This window comes from Notolabrus celidotus, chromosome 23 (assembly GCF_009762535.1).
Source record: "Notolabrus celidotus isolate fNotCel1 chromosome 23, fNotCel1.pri, whole genome shotgun sequence".
Classification (NCBI taxonomy): Eukaryota; Metazoa; Chordata; class Actinopteri; order Labriformes; family Labridae; genus Notolabrus; species Notolabrus celidotus.
The window spans coordinates 20,924,351-20,939,125 of NC_048294.1; the positions used below are offsets into that span (position 1 = coordinate 20,924,351).

At 40.5% G+C, this 14,775-nt stretch overlaps 1 protein-coding gene across 3 annotated transcripts in view; it reads left to right on the top strand.

Annotated features, from left to right (window-relative positions):
- The first annotated feature begins 1,306 nt into the window (after nt 1–1,306).
- Nucleotides 1,307–14,775, top strand: part of ehbp1l1a (EH domain binding protein 1-like 1a) — a 42,506-nt gene continuing 29,037 nt past the window's right edge. Inside the window, exons 1-8 of one of the 3 annotated variants that reach the window (XM_034677099.1) lie at nt 1,412–1,720; nt 9,656–9,713; nt 9,862–9,957; nt 10,045–10,098; nt 11,628–11,806; nt 11,886–12,031; nt 13,085–13,147; nt 13,532–13,750. In XM_034677099.1, coding sequence (XP_034532990.1) covers nt 1,617–1,720; nt 9,656–9,713; nt 9,862–9,957; nt 10,045–10,098; nt 11,628–11,806; nt 11,886–12,031; nt 13,085–13,147; nt 13,532–13,750 — 919 coding nt within the window. In that variant the 5' untranslated portion in view covers nt 1,412–1,616. Of the gene's footprint in view, nt 1,721–9,655; nt 9,714–9,861; nt 9,958–10,044; nt 10,099–11,627; nt 11,807–11,885; nt 12,032–13,084; nt 13,148–13,531; nt 13,751–14,775 lie in introns of all 3 variants that reach the window. The other 2 variants (XM_034677100.1, XM_034677101.1) reach the window with 2 other exon arrangements.

A 14,775-nucleotide genomic window follows, 5' to 3' on the forward strand; every position in this document is an offset into this window, starting at 1 on the left:
ACTACAGGAAACAGGAAGTGAGTCTCTTCAAGTGGAGCAAAATGTTCAAGAGGAATAAGTCCCTGTTTGTAGTTTCAATAAAAGAATAAAAAACTCAAGGGTTGTATTGGAAGTTGTATTTGGAAAACAAGGGTTGATTTTAAAGCAGGTTTTTAGATATATTTGTGATCAGCTTTCTGCCAAGTCAGAGGAGGAACATTAATGTCATAAAACATATTGCTCTGTGCAAATAAAATCAGGCTAAAGGCGCTTTTCAACCAGAAGTACCAGGAACTGTTAACTACTCTTAAAGGAACTAAACGTTTTTTGTTGCTCATTGTTGTCTGCTTTTCCACAAATGCCTGAAGTCCTGTGACGATTAAGCAAATCAATCCAGTGACGTGGAGAAAAATAAAGGTTATTGACCTACACCTCAAGACCAGTAGAGGGCAGGAAGCAAGAGACGAAGGCCATACAACAAAGATGACACCATAGATGGAGACAGACAGGCCGGCATCGTCATCTGTGACACCACAGTTAGTCTGTTAGCATGAAGGAGATTCCTCTTGAGCTGTTTTTGACCGTGCTTTATTACAGATGGATTCACTGAATCATCACTTGGAAGGAGACGAGCTCTAGAGACAAAGAGGATTCAAAACGCCTGAAACACTCGACTTAAAGCAAGAAGACAGATTTTAAAAGCCATGTCAGAGATGGACCGGTGTTTCAGTTTAAAGAGCAACCCTGTTAACTGGAGACTTTCAGCCGGATGCATACCTCACAAACGTCTTTAGATGATCCTAAAATTTCTGATGAGGATATTTGGACATTTGAATAAAAACTAAACTAGGACGCATTCCTGAGCTGTTGTAAACTCCACAAACACTGACACGTTCAGCTGAACGTCTCCAGTTTACAGTGTCACCCCTCAGACTGTAACACCGCGAGCTGACAGAGACGCATTCAAACTATCAGGCTCAGAGAAGACCAATGTTCAGGAGTTATTAAACCAAGTGAATCACAGGTGTGTGTGATGTTATTGTGGACAGAGAGTGAAATAAAACACTGAGGGTATTCCACCAATCAGAAACCTTCAGCACTGCAGGCCCTGCCCCCAAAAGTTCCTGGACCATTGGAAAGTACCCCCGAGCAGGAACTTTTCATGGGAAGATTAACAACCCTGGAACTAAATGTAGACCCTGGCTCCGACTTTTGAAATGTGCATAGTTCCTGAAAAGGTCCCTAGTTTCTGGGGAAGGTTCATGCAGTTGAAAAGTATCTTTAGAGCGTGACACCTGTTTTATTTTGAAAGTCCTCCTCTATTTTCCGGTTTATGTTGTGTAGTTTGACCCCCCCCCCCCCTCTCTCTCTCTCTCTCTCTCTCTCTCTCTCTCTCTCTCTCTCTCTCTCTCTCTGGTTTGAGGCGTGTGTTTGTTGTGCACTGTGTGTGTGTGATGTGCAGTGTGTGTGCGTAATGAGCAGCATGTGTGTATGGAGCGGACACCGATGAGGAGCTGTCATCGAGGCAGGTGGACCCTTCACTACCTCCGGTAAAGTCCCCGCGGAGGGACACGGTGACGGGATTACTGGCCGTTGATGTGGGTTCATCGTGTGTCTGAGATTATAATCTGACAGCCATGACTTCGGTTTGGAAGAGACTCCAGCGGGTGGGAAAGAAAGCAGCGAAGTTCCAGTTTGCTGCTTCGTTTCAGGAGCTGATGATAGAGAGCACGAAAAAATGGTGAGTAAACACTTTTATAACACTTTCATAAAGGTGACACACTGAGTGAGTGTTGTGTTGTGTTTGGTTAAACCTGCTAAACGTGTCCCTGTAAGTGTTGAAGACTGTGACAGTTTTATCGCGTGCGGAGGAGAAAGTGACACCAAACCTCATCCAGAGAAATCCTCCTTTTACTCTCAGTGCGCCGCACAAGAAAACAGCCTTATAGGAATAAATAAGTGCCTGTTTACTGAACATTAAATGCCGGAAACAACATATATGTTATAGGAATATAACAAAGTATTAAGTCGCTTTAATACCATCGTTATTACAACACGACAGAGGCCTTTAATGAAGAGTGAAACCCACACTTCAAGCAGATGAGACTCTGATAGGAGGGATGCTCAGACCTCATGATCAGGGATGTGTTTGAATTAAAATTAAAGAGTTAATCTGTAGCTTTAATTATTACAGTGATAGTATGTATCCTATGATTTATTAATACTGATATCAATAATCAAAATACGGTGATGCTGCATCAGATAGCACGCCCCAATAACCCACTTCCGTGTCTGCTGTTTATATACTGAAGCTAGAGGGTGTAATTAACACAACATGAGAGCATCCTGTTTATTTTTTTGTGAGACTTTTACTTTTGTTTTTGTTTTATATGGACAAATAACATTAAACAGGTGAGGACTAGGACATTGCATCATAATCAGTAAAAAATCAAGTGTCATTAATCATTACTTCAGTCAGTATAGATCCTCCTGGTCAAACATTACTCCAATACAAGTACAAGTTGTTATTTGAGTTAAAGTCCTGGAGTACTTGCTTTTAAAAATACTGAAGTATTCAAAGTACTTTTTAAGATATCTCTAAACATATTTTCACAAAGCATGAGGTCAGTCAAGAATACATGGTGAACATTTTGCTCCGTTCTGTTTATCTAGAAAACATGATTTCATATCTAAAAAGTCTACCATGAAATATAAACTAAGTTACTACAAGCACAGACAAGTTTACAATGTTCATCTGGAATCAAAGCAGTGTGTTAGCTCCAGACCTCCACATGCTTTCTCAGGTTAGATGCTGATGTTTTGGAGGCTGTGATGAAGTTTGTGTGGTAAACAGATCAGAGATTTACAACAATACAAACAATCATTCTTTATTTAAACACCTCAAACCTGGGTTTAAAATATGGCCGTGGTGCTCAGGTAGAGAATCATCATCCTTCTCAGTCATAGCCATCATCACCACGACTAAATGAACGCACTGATCTGAAGAACGTTTGATCTATGCTCAACAGAGGTACGGCTACACCACTGAGACAAACCAAACACAGGGACACCAACAGTTTACGGTCTTTGGGATCTGATTTCAGAAAAGAAAGTTCAGCAGAATAAATTCATTTCTTCCATACTGCTAACTGAGTTGATAATGTTTTTAAGTAGTTTAATGGTGGGAGCCTCTTGTTATTGCTTTCTTACTTGCAGCCATGAAAATCTTCAAAAGATATGGGTCCTTCTTTCTGAGGCCTTCAGGTATTTTCCAAAGGTACAAAAAGATGAAAGAAGATTCAAATGACATTTCTAAAGTCTCTGAGATTAAGTTTTCCCCACCTCTCCAGAAAGGCTGAAGAAATGGACAAGACCTAAAAACATGTACAAAGTCAGCAGAAACTGCTCCTGACAAGGGTTAATAAAAAAACAGATAAAATTCTTCCAGCAGAAATCTCGCCAGAAAGAAGAATTTGTAGATGAGGATTGAGTTTGCCATATTTGAAGCCACATTTCTTCAGATATCACAATGTTAGCCTCTTTCTATTCTTCAGACTTTAGTACCAACAGGATTCATAAAAACAGACACTCACCCAGGACTAAGTCTGGCCTGGTGATGCACGAGTTGCTGCAGATATATGATGCATCTTCTGCCTTCTTGCAGGTGCAGTTCACTGAGTGTGAGGCTTTCAGACTGTAGAGATAATAACAGGTTGTTAAATGCTCTCATCCATTAACTGTATAGACGACAGTCGTGTCTCCACTTCCTCTCGGTGGGTCCAGTCCACAGAATCACAGATTCATGTGTGGGTTTGAAGCAGACACTCACGGTTATGGAAAGTTCAATGACTCTTGTTTGTTACGTTTCCTCTCACCGGTCCTCCTCTACTCTGATAATCCGATGCTGCAGGAGCCTCATTCGTCAACAGAGCTGTCAATCAAGCATCAAATAACTTATTCAAACTAACTAGTCAGAACTAACGATAAAGACACAAACCACGTTTGAGAAACATTTATTTGACCTGTGTTTGGATTTTAGAGTTAGACTCATGTCCCATCTGTTCACATGGAGGAGGCAGGGTTTAAGACCTACACTGCAGCCGGTCAGCAGAGGGACCTCTGAATGTTTTGGCTCCACTTTGTCACTGCAGCTCTTATAGAAACCTTCAGAGTCGGACTGAAAGGTCTCCACCCTGGTGCTCAGCTCAGATCTTAATCACAGTTAACAGTCCTGTCTGTCGGTGTTTGAGCTGCTGCAGTCCTGGCTCTGCAGGACTTCCTTTAATTCCATCATTATTAGTCACAGAGCAGTCAGTGTGTCTGAGTATCCTCCAGCCTCAGCCTGTATCAGAGACACGTTCCCCAGTTTTGGGTAACTTTATTCAGATAGACCAGTTTCAACACGTCTCAGGTAGATGTGACGTACACGCGGTTTAGCAACACTGAGTGATACATGCATACTCAGCTTGTTCCACGCTGGTTAGACTCTCCCCTCAGGCTCCCCATTCATTGTGTGTACGTGTGTGTGTGTGTGTGTGTGTGTGTGTGTGTGTGTGTGGGTGTGGGAGGTGGGGTAATATGACACACAATGTAAAGGGAATCAAAAGCAGCCTGTGAATATAAGATACATACAACAATGTGGATTGTTTATGATGTTAAATTGTTAGATTTTTGAATGGGGTTTGGTGGGACGTCTGACCTCAGTGACCCTCTGGTCTCTCACAGCGGTGGAGGAAATGTTTGTCGTGTATACCATTTATTTTCTCAACGTAAAGTGAACTAAGTTCTGTTGTTAAATTATAACTCTGTCTTTAAGTGTTGAGTCAAACTTGTTGTCGTTTGTGTTAATGGATGACTGAGCTGTTTTTATGGAAAGCTCAGGTTCTACATGAGTTTCACATTACACCCAAAGACACTCACAAACTAAAGAGTTCAGGCAGAGGTAGATCAGCAACTCCTGTGGCCTTGAATTCATGATTTTGTGAATGGAGTCCAGTTGCTGAAAAAAAAAACCCTAAATATGAATACGTGTCAAAAACAATCTGACACCAAATGTTTGCACATAACAGCTTCTTCATGCTGACTTAAAGGGTGATTCAGCGATTTCAAAACCACCAATCTGTGCATCTTCCAGGTCTTTTTGATTCAACAAAGATTGCTTTTGTATAGTTCATGAATCATTTGTTGGATAAGAGGTAAGAGGCGTGTATTAACAAGGAACAAAACCAAAGTAACAGAGTAACATTAAAGGAACCTGTAGTTAGAGGTAGATCAGCAGCTCCTGTGTCCTGTGAGGTTAAACTCCTGTTATCATCGGTATAGTCTGGTGTGTGTAGAGAGTAATAACAGCTGCTTCTTCATCTTTAACGTAAAGCTCTCTCTCTGCAGGGATTCTTTCTCTAAAGTTGTCAGACACTTAGATCGTTTTTTTATTCTACATACAACACGTAGACTTCACTGATAAAACAGTACTTTTACCTCACACAGCTTGGGAGTTGCTAGTTTACAGCTTCCTCAGTGAGTTAATTTTACTGTGTAATCTTGTGAATTTGGTTTCTTAAAAGTGTGTGTGACATGCAACAAAATATTCCTTGTTACAAACAATAAGAATAAAAAAGGTACAGTTTGCTAAAGGAGAGGTAGAGCACCAACCCCTGTGGGAAAACATACGTTTTTTGTTAACAGCGTCTGGTGTAACAGCTGTCTCTGGTTATAAAAACCATCTTCCTCTTAACTGAAAAGCTTTCTCTCTGTAGGGATCCTCTCTGTACCTTTGACTCCATCTTGTAAACACAACTACATTAACAAACAAGATTTCCACCTCACAGGACTCAGGAGTTGCTGGTTTACAGTTGCCACAGTTTGTTGCGTCATGGTGGGACTTCGGAGTCTTAAAAGTTTGTTTGATCCAACAAAATATTATCTTTGTAATAAAGAACAACAAAATGAAACAGAGGTAGAGCAGAAAACAGAAACTCCCTAGGGATCCTCTCTGTAATGTTGTCAGAACAACACTCTGAGCCTATCAGGGACAAAAACAAGGACTTTCAGTGGACACACTTTGATCCATCGAGGGTTATGCTACGGACATTACTGCCTGTTTCATAACTATTGGAGGTGTATCCAAAGTTTTTTGGCCTTCGTTCATGTTTTTGTAATTTAAAACCAAAAGTTTCTCTTTGATATCGATGCTTCAGATCTGAGGATTACTCTTTGGCAGCTTTAGCTCCATCGCAGCCTCATCCAGAGAAGATAATCCAGAAAGCACCAAGTGTTTGAATCAGCTCATATTAAAGATGAAGTAACTTTTAAAAGGATAAACGGAAGAGAAGTCTCAAACATATTAAATCACATGTAATTATAACACGTTGTTTGAGTCTTTAGGGGTTTTGAAATGTAAATAAAGTGTTTCATTGACCTGCTGTATGGGTGACATCTCAGCTAGTGTATGAAAAGAATGTGTGAAATGTGGATCAGCTCGACCGGTCGTCTCGTCTCCTTCATCTGATAAGGAAGAAACTCTGATACTGAAGAATCAGAACATTTAGAGCGTCTGGTTTAAATATTGAAACATTTTATTATCAACATCTTCCCTGACAGCGTGCAGCCTTCAGTCTGAGGAAGACACGGGTCTAAACACACTCTTAATGGATGATATCTGCAGCGTGTTCTGTCATAGTCGTCCCTCAGTTTTAAACACTCGTTCTCCCGTTAGTAGGTCAGCCTGTTTCAGCAGCACAGGAGCATGACTGTGATAAATGGAGCTGCAGCAGGTGTTGGATTTCTACTAATCCTGTGTGAAGTACAGAGAGACAGACGTCGTCTATTTATGTCCTCCCTCCCTCCCTCTCTCTAAGCACTTCTCACCATGCTCACAGCGGATGTTGTAAGAGTCCAGCAGCACGAGAAGTTTCACCGTAAACACTGAGACATCTCTGCTCGCAAACCTTTATTAGTTTTAATCTTTATTTTAGTTTCATACAACTTTTCATGTCTCTAGGTTGGGGGTTGAGTACGGTGGCCCACAAGGCTAATTTATCTTAATTTGGAGATAGGTTCTGCAAACACGTAAATGATGCATATTCATAAACACATGCAAAAGTTTTAAACAAGCGCGACAATGGAAACACTGCGAATAAATAATAACAAGATACAGATAAACAAATGTGCGGCAAATGTAAATACAGAAAACAGATGCAGAAAACGACAAACACAAACAAAACAAGAATACAAAACATAAACAAACAAGCAAACAAACAAAAGTCAAACAAAGCGAAACGAGACAAACAAATAACAGAAAAAAGCAAAACAAACAAAAACAAAACAAAAAAAAACAAAGCTAAACTAAGCAAAGCTAAGCAAAACAAACAAACTGAAATGAAGCAAAGTAAAACAAAAAAAACCCAAAATAAAACAAAGCAAAAAAAACAAACAAACAAACCAAAACAGAGGGAATTGAAACAAAACAAACAAAAACAAAATAAAACCAAGCAAAGCAAAAAAAGGCATCAAACAAACAAGCAAAACAAAAAACTAAGCAAAGCAGAACATGAAGAACTGTATTTTGATTCTGTTTGACTGTAGAGAGTTAACAGCCATCCGTCTTATAACACCTGTTGAGTTGTATCAGGTATATCAGGCTGTCATCTGTGTCTCAGTGGATCAGATATTATGGTTCCGTTTATGTTGATCACAATAAAAGGTTCACTTCAGGTTCTCTCACTCTCAGCTGATACAGATCTGAGCTCACCTGTGTTCGACTTTATTTAGTCACCATCACACAATAAGACAAATAGCAGCATCTCTGTCATTTTTTTGTTTACTGTGATTAAAACGTATTATTGCCTACATCAGAAACTGAACCTCATATCCCGGTGCATGCTGGGAGATTTAGAGAGATGGAATATGTGACGACTCCTGAAGCTGTGCTCGTAATGTTCACACAACAAGCTGCAGCTCTAAAGTCTCACAGGATAAAGTGAGTCTGAGCGTGGGGTCAGTTTCCCACCATTCATATAGTGTTTTAATACATACACACACACACACACACACACACACACACACACACACACACACACACACACACACACACACACACACACACACACACACACACACACACACACTCACTTTCTCTCACGGAGTCACAAGATTTTCATTTTCTGCCGGCTCAGCTCCTCACCTCACACACAGATGAGTTTGTGTTCGCCTTCAGAAAAACAAGCTGCTGTTTTCTGCTCTGCCTCTGACTGGGCTTTCAGATTCAGTCAAAGTTCATGAGCATTACAAATACGTTCATGCAGCCTTAAACAGCTGTAAGACGAAACTTGAGTAAAACAGAACAGATGGAAGTCTCTGAAAATCATCCAGATTTCAGAGATTGTTCAGAATCTGAAAAAAAATTCTCAAGAAGGACATCATCTGTGCTTCCTGGAAAGACGTTAAGGTCTCAGAGGAGATCAGTTTGGCTCAGTACACCTATTAAACATGTTTTTTTAAATCCACACATTTATTTGTGTACACATTGTCAAGAGACAGTAAAACATAGTAATGCCCTAACCTTCGGTTTATACCACCATGAGGTTCACGTCTGTGTTTCCGAGTAAATAACCTTTTCTAATTGAATCATAAAACAACATACCTTTCCAACTGAACAATATCAGAGATGGTTGGGGTCCAGTAGCCCCTCAGGCTTCTTTCGAATCTGTGCCCGCTAACTATCATTATTTCCCTACTCTCAAGACCTGCCTGAGACCACACCAACATTCTGTTGGTCTTTGATGTTTTCCGTTCCATTGTTCTTTGATGTGTTCCATTCCGTTGATCTTTGATGTGTTCCATTCCGTTGTTCTTTTATGTGTTCTGTTCTGGTCTGTTCCATTCTATCGCTGTTATCGCAGTTGTTGGTTATTTTAATACATTTTGTTAATAGTATTTTCACCTGTTTGGCACTTTTATAAGTATTTTTGCATTGCGCTTTGGGAGGCCAGCAAACAAACAAACAAACTCCACCACATACGCCTGTGTTTTCCACTTGAAGTGAGTGTTGAGAAAAGAACCTCGCGACGATCCCATTCAATCCCCATGTTTTTACCACAGTGTCAACAGGCAGAGGGAAATGTGATACACACCTTTGAGCACTGAGCTCTCTGGATACATGTCTACCGTCTTTCTGCAGACTTCCACACCTGCAGTAAACAGACAGAGAGCTTCTCTGTCTGTCTAAAATGTGAAAGAAATTAAAGCAGTGTTGTGATGAAAACTAACTCTATAGACTTCATCACACTTGTTGTTGTGTTGCATGTTAGCTAAATTAGTGTCCGTCACATCAGTTGGGATTTGTAGCTGTATGAATATATATCTTTTTGACTTGTTCTCTGGAGACTGGAAAGGAAAGGAAACAGACTTTTTGAGAAGAGCAAAGCGAGTGTGAGAAGTGTGAGACCGATGTGGCCTCACATGTGACGGGGCACTTCTGCTTTTGTAGCGTGTGGTGACCTGGATCAACTTTCTTTATATGTCAGGTGTTCAGGTCTCTGTGGAGTCTCCTCTGATGATGCTTTTGGAGGTTACTTCTTCCTCCATGCAGGCTTTTTGTCTGTGAATGATTTTATTGTTCTAGTGGTCATCACTCCATCATGGGAATAACTCAACCTGACCTGTGCTGTGATTTTAGGCAGCCAGACAAACTGAGGGTGGTGTGGATCAGGAGGAACAGACGTCACAGCACGAAGGTACGCATGAGCTAAAACACTCCTGAATCAATAACCTTGTGTTTATAATGTGATATAAACTTTTGACACTGACTCCCGTGTTTGTTTGTGTTTGTGTTTGTGTTTGTGTTTGTGTTTGTGTTTGTGTTTGTGTCGTGTCGTCTCTCAGCTCCACAGCTGGCAGCCGGGGATCAAAAACCCGTACAGAGGTCTGGTGGTTTGGCAGGTTCCAGAGAGTTTAGACATCACCGTCACACTCTTCAAGGTATGAAGTCGAGCCTCTTCACAGCTTCTTGTTGTCTGATCGTAAAAACACACCTGAAGCATCAGCTTCTTGTTCGTCCTTCAACAGGAGCCGACAGCGGAGGAGTTTGAAGACAAGGACTGGACGTTTGTCATTGAAAATGTGAGTCTGCTGATTCTGTGATATTGTAAAGATGTTTAAACCAAGCCCGTCCTAAAAGCCTCTACACACTGAGATCACCTAATTAGTTTACTGGCATCAGTCTTATTTATTCTGTTCAGACTTGTAAAGTATTCACTGTGTGTTGACACTGAAGGCAGAGTCATTTTTTACTCTGCAGGATGACTTTAGAAATAAAAAGTAAAGTAAGTGAGAGACAATCATCACATATGAACGTCTTATGTAAGTGTCCTTATCAAAACAAGCTCACTTTAAACATGATAAAGACAGATCGGTGAGCTCTTCCATCAACGAAACAATACAATCATAAAACACTGTAAAAAATACATGGAGAATACATTTTTAGGTGAAGTTCTGGATTCTACCCTCAAATTTGTCTTTCGTGTTGAAAAGATTAGTAAGACAGCAAAGCAATCTGAATTTCTTCAAATTAATTATGTACTAATTAAAGCAGCACAGCTATAAATGGCTGCAGTGATGTTTTCACGTATGTCCTGTTGTGTCTCCGTGTGGAGCTAAGATCCCTTCACTGTGATTCATCCTGCTGCTTCTCTGAATAACCAAGCCTTAACAATAATGTGTAAAAAAATCACAGAGATGAGACTGTTTAAGAATTGTATTGAATTCACAAACCTGAAACTGATTTTAAATGTTTGTTAAGTTCAACACCGGAAATTGTATGTACTTTTTTTTTATTTATTAGTATTTTTTTTATTTGTAAGACAAAAGACCAACAAAGACACTAAGACAGGAGTTGGAAACGAGCAGTAGCTTTAATCTTGGAAACATTGGCTACTACAGCTGTAATAGACTGAAGCTGCATTGAGTAATTTGCGTTATCCCTATCAAATAAACTATATAATATTAATAATATTAATAATAATAAATATTATTCATAATTATATAATTGTAATAAATAAATAAACAGTAATAATGGTAATAATGATAACAATAATAATAATAATGACAGTAATGAAAAGAATAATAATGATAATAACATTAGTAATAATAATATTAATAATGATAATTATATTAAGATAATAATGCTAATAATAATGATGCTAATAATAATGATGCTAATAATAATAATGATAAATAGTAATGATAATAATAATGACGATAATAATAATATAATAATAAGCATTATAAAAAAAACAATGCAAATAACTGCAACTCAAACATGTGGAGGGGACATTTGTGCTTTCATGCAAGTTGATTTTTCTATTGGAGCATGAAATTAGAGCTGTGACGCAGAGACCTCGAAAAGACCAAGACTCACTGTGATTAGACATCTGCTGCAGCCTGTTAGAGACAGTTTATTGCACAAAATATGAAAAGTGATCACAACACGAAAACCCGAAGTAAGGGACAATAAAAGGTGGAAGGAGTGTGGGGGTTGATGTGTAGCCTTTCAGTGCTGAGATGCTCCTTACTTCGTAGAGTAGTTTTCTTGGCACTATTTGCAGACTGACCTGAATAAAGATTTTAACGTCTGTTATTTTCCACATCAGGAAACGAAAGGTCGCAGGAAGGTTTTGGCGTCAGTTGACGTGAACATGAAGAAGTTTGCAAGCGCGACGCCGGCTCAGTACGACATCACCCTGAAGCTCAAACCACTCTCCGTCAAAGTGGTGGAAGCCACGCTGAAGCTCAACCTCTCCTGTGTCTTCCTCAAGGAGGGAAAAGCCACGTGAGTCATCAACGCAGCTGTGTGTTTGTGTGACTCCGTGATAAATCTGAGAGGTTCAACCTGATTCCTGTTTTTATAGGGACGAGGACATGCAGAGTTTGGCGAGTCTCATGAGTATGAAAATGAGCGACATCGGAAACCTGGACGACTTTAACGACAGTGATGAAGAGGGAGGAGAGGAGAAGAGGCCGAGCTTTGGAACCGGACAGACTCCTCATGTTACAGGTAAGAGAGTATTTTCTGATCAATTTAAAGCTTTACAATCAAAACATCACAGCAGTGGGACCATCGAGGACAAAATGTGCCTCAGAACAGTTTTCGTCTGTTCACGAGACTCAGGTGCTGCAAAAAACATTCAGACCCTGCACCTGAGGCTTGTGTATTTGGGAAACCCTCTTGTGTAACAACAACAACAACAACAACAACAACAACAACAACAACAACAGTTTACTCAGACTTATGGTTACATTTGAAGCAATGATGATGATGAGACTGATATTAATAGTTGCAGCAGCTGGTGTCTGGCACGTCCAATGATCGAGAGGAACCTACGAGACAAGGGAGCTCAGGGACTCAAGAAAGGTCTATGGCTAGTAACTTTAATGGGACAGGGAGAGTTAAATTAAGAGACAGGCATACAGAGGAGAGAGAGGAAAAGACAGGATCCCAGTGTGTCAGTCTAAGCCTATAGCAGAATAACTAAGAGCTGGTCCAAGCCTGATCCAGCTCTAACTATAAGCTTTGACAAAAAGGAAAGTTCAAAGCCTATTCTTAAAAGTAGAGAGGGTGTCTGCCTCCTGGACCCTGACTGGTAGATGATTCCAAAGGAGAGGTGTCTGATAACTGAAGGTTCTACCTCCCATACTACTTTTAGAGACATTAGGTACGATGCCAGTGTAGAGAAGCTAACATGGGAGAGATGTGCTCTCTCTTCCTACTTCTAGTCAGTACTCGAGCTGTAGCTGAGGAGTCTTTAGGGCAGCCTGATAAAAGGGAATTACATTAATCTAACCTGGAGGTACAAAATACATGGACTAGTTTTTCTGCATCGCTCTGAGACAGGATGTGTCTGATTTTTTGCGATACTACAAATGTAGAAAAAAGGCCGTCCTTTGATTGATTCTACAGATGAGTCCAGTGCCCTGCCCTCCTCACCTTTCATTCCCCTTTGACCCGTTTCTCTCGCCCTGTTTCTTCCTCTTCTGTCACCTTTTCATAACCTCACTTCCCTTTTCATCTAATCTTCATATCTGCTGTTCCTCTTTCTCTCTACGTCAGCTTCTTCTGCATCCAGACTGCATGATCTGGCCTGGAGGCCTGCAGTTGACTCAGGCCCCTCAGGTAACTCTCTGTTCCTCCACATACTCTCCATCCCGATCTCAGTGTAGCCTAAAGACACAAACAGAGTAGCAGAGTCTCAGCTTGTGTGACTTTCTCACTGTCAGCATTTAGTTTCATTATTAAACTTTCACTTTGCATTAAAAATAATCCTCTTTCCTCACCCTCACTCCGGCTCTGTTGGGCCAGTTCCTGTCTCATAAAGATCCCAACACTGCTCATCTCTCTCCTCATACAAGCTGCAAAAACTCATTCCTACATTTTAAATTTCATCCTCATTCTACATTTTACTGCCTCCATCACTTCCTCCTCTTACTCTTCTTCTTCTTCAATCTCCCCCTCTCTTTCCTCCTCTCTCTCTCCATCTCCATCCATTCTTTCATCCAGTAACATCAGAGATGGACTGGAAAACATCCTCTGGTTTTTCCTCCTCCATCTCAGATTCATCTCGTCCTCCTCTGCCTGAACCCCCGGCTCTCTCAGTCCCTCCATCTTTACTCTCCACCCAGCAGGCTCGTCCCTCCATCTACGCCTACTCGCTCCCTGCCTTCACTCGGGCTCACCCCCCTGCTCTCCCCAAAATCTTCCAGCCTGGTGCTGGATCAGGTATTACCCAGCAGCTGTGGTCTTGTGTCTCTGTAGGGACAGATTTTTTCATCAGGATCAGAAATGTTGACCTCATGCCCCTCTGTCTGGTAACCAGGATTATAGTAACCTGTTGAACCAGCTCGATTTTCATATTTCAAAACGTGCTCTTAGTTTTTAGATTTTAGTGACCAACTTGAAAATAATTTAACCAAAGTTTGACACTGGAAACGACTTAAACACGTGGATTGTTCATAAGTTACAGACGTAGCCTTAGTGCCTTAAAGAGTAACCAACATTCAAGTGTCTTTAATAAGCTGTTACTCTGGTGGCCACTAGGGGGCAGTTCAGAAAAGAAGTGTGATGGTAAAGAAGTAGCTTACTTTCAGGTGTTTTTAGGTACTTTTACGTCTTTAATAAGATATAGAACAGTAGATAGAGCTTTCAGGTTGCAACTGCAGTGACCAAGCTGTAACCCTTATTGTTGAAAAACGAGGCCGATGCTGATGCCCCAGAAGTTGCAGTTATTTGAGCGTCCTCCAGGCTGGCTGCAAAAAAATGCCTCATTAACACCTGTTGTTACAGTAGAAATAAACACGTTAACCGCCTGGTTATAGCTCATTCATTATTTCTACACTGTATGGGGATGATTTTTTTTTAGAATGCATCCTCTTAGACAAGAGTTATGCATAACTTTGCATAATAAAGGGTGTGGCTGAGTTGATTGAAAGCTAGGCAGGCACACTGTAGTCATTTGCTAGGGGGCTCAGCTTGACTCCACCTCTTTTCTTGTTTCTAAACTTATCTGAAGTTAACGGGAGTTTCCAATCAGGTGACGACCATCTCTGGACTTTAAAACGCCTGAACAGAAACCAACAGGTGGTGTCACTGAGATCAAGTTTGTGTTTTGTACAGTCTATAAGTCCGTAACGTACAAAAGAGGGTAAGTGACACTGAATAATGATTTTTGGAGGTTAGGCCATAAAAAAAATATCTGCCATATTTTTCAATTCTGACATTGAAGTGAGAATTATGTGACAAGAGTC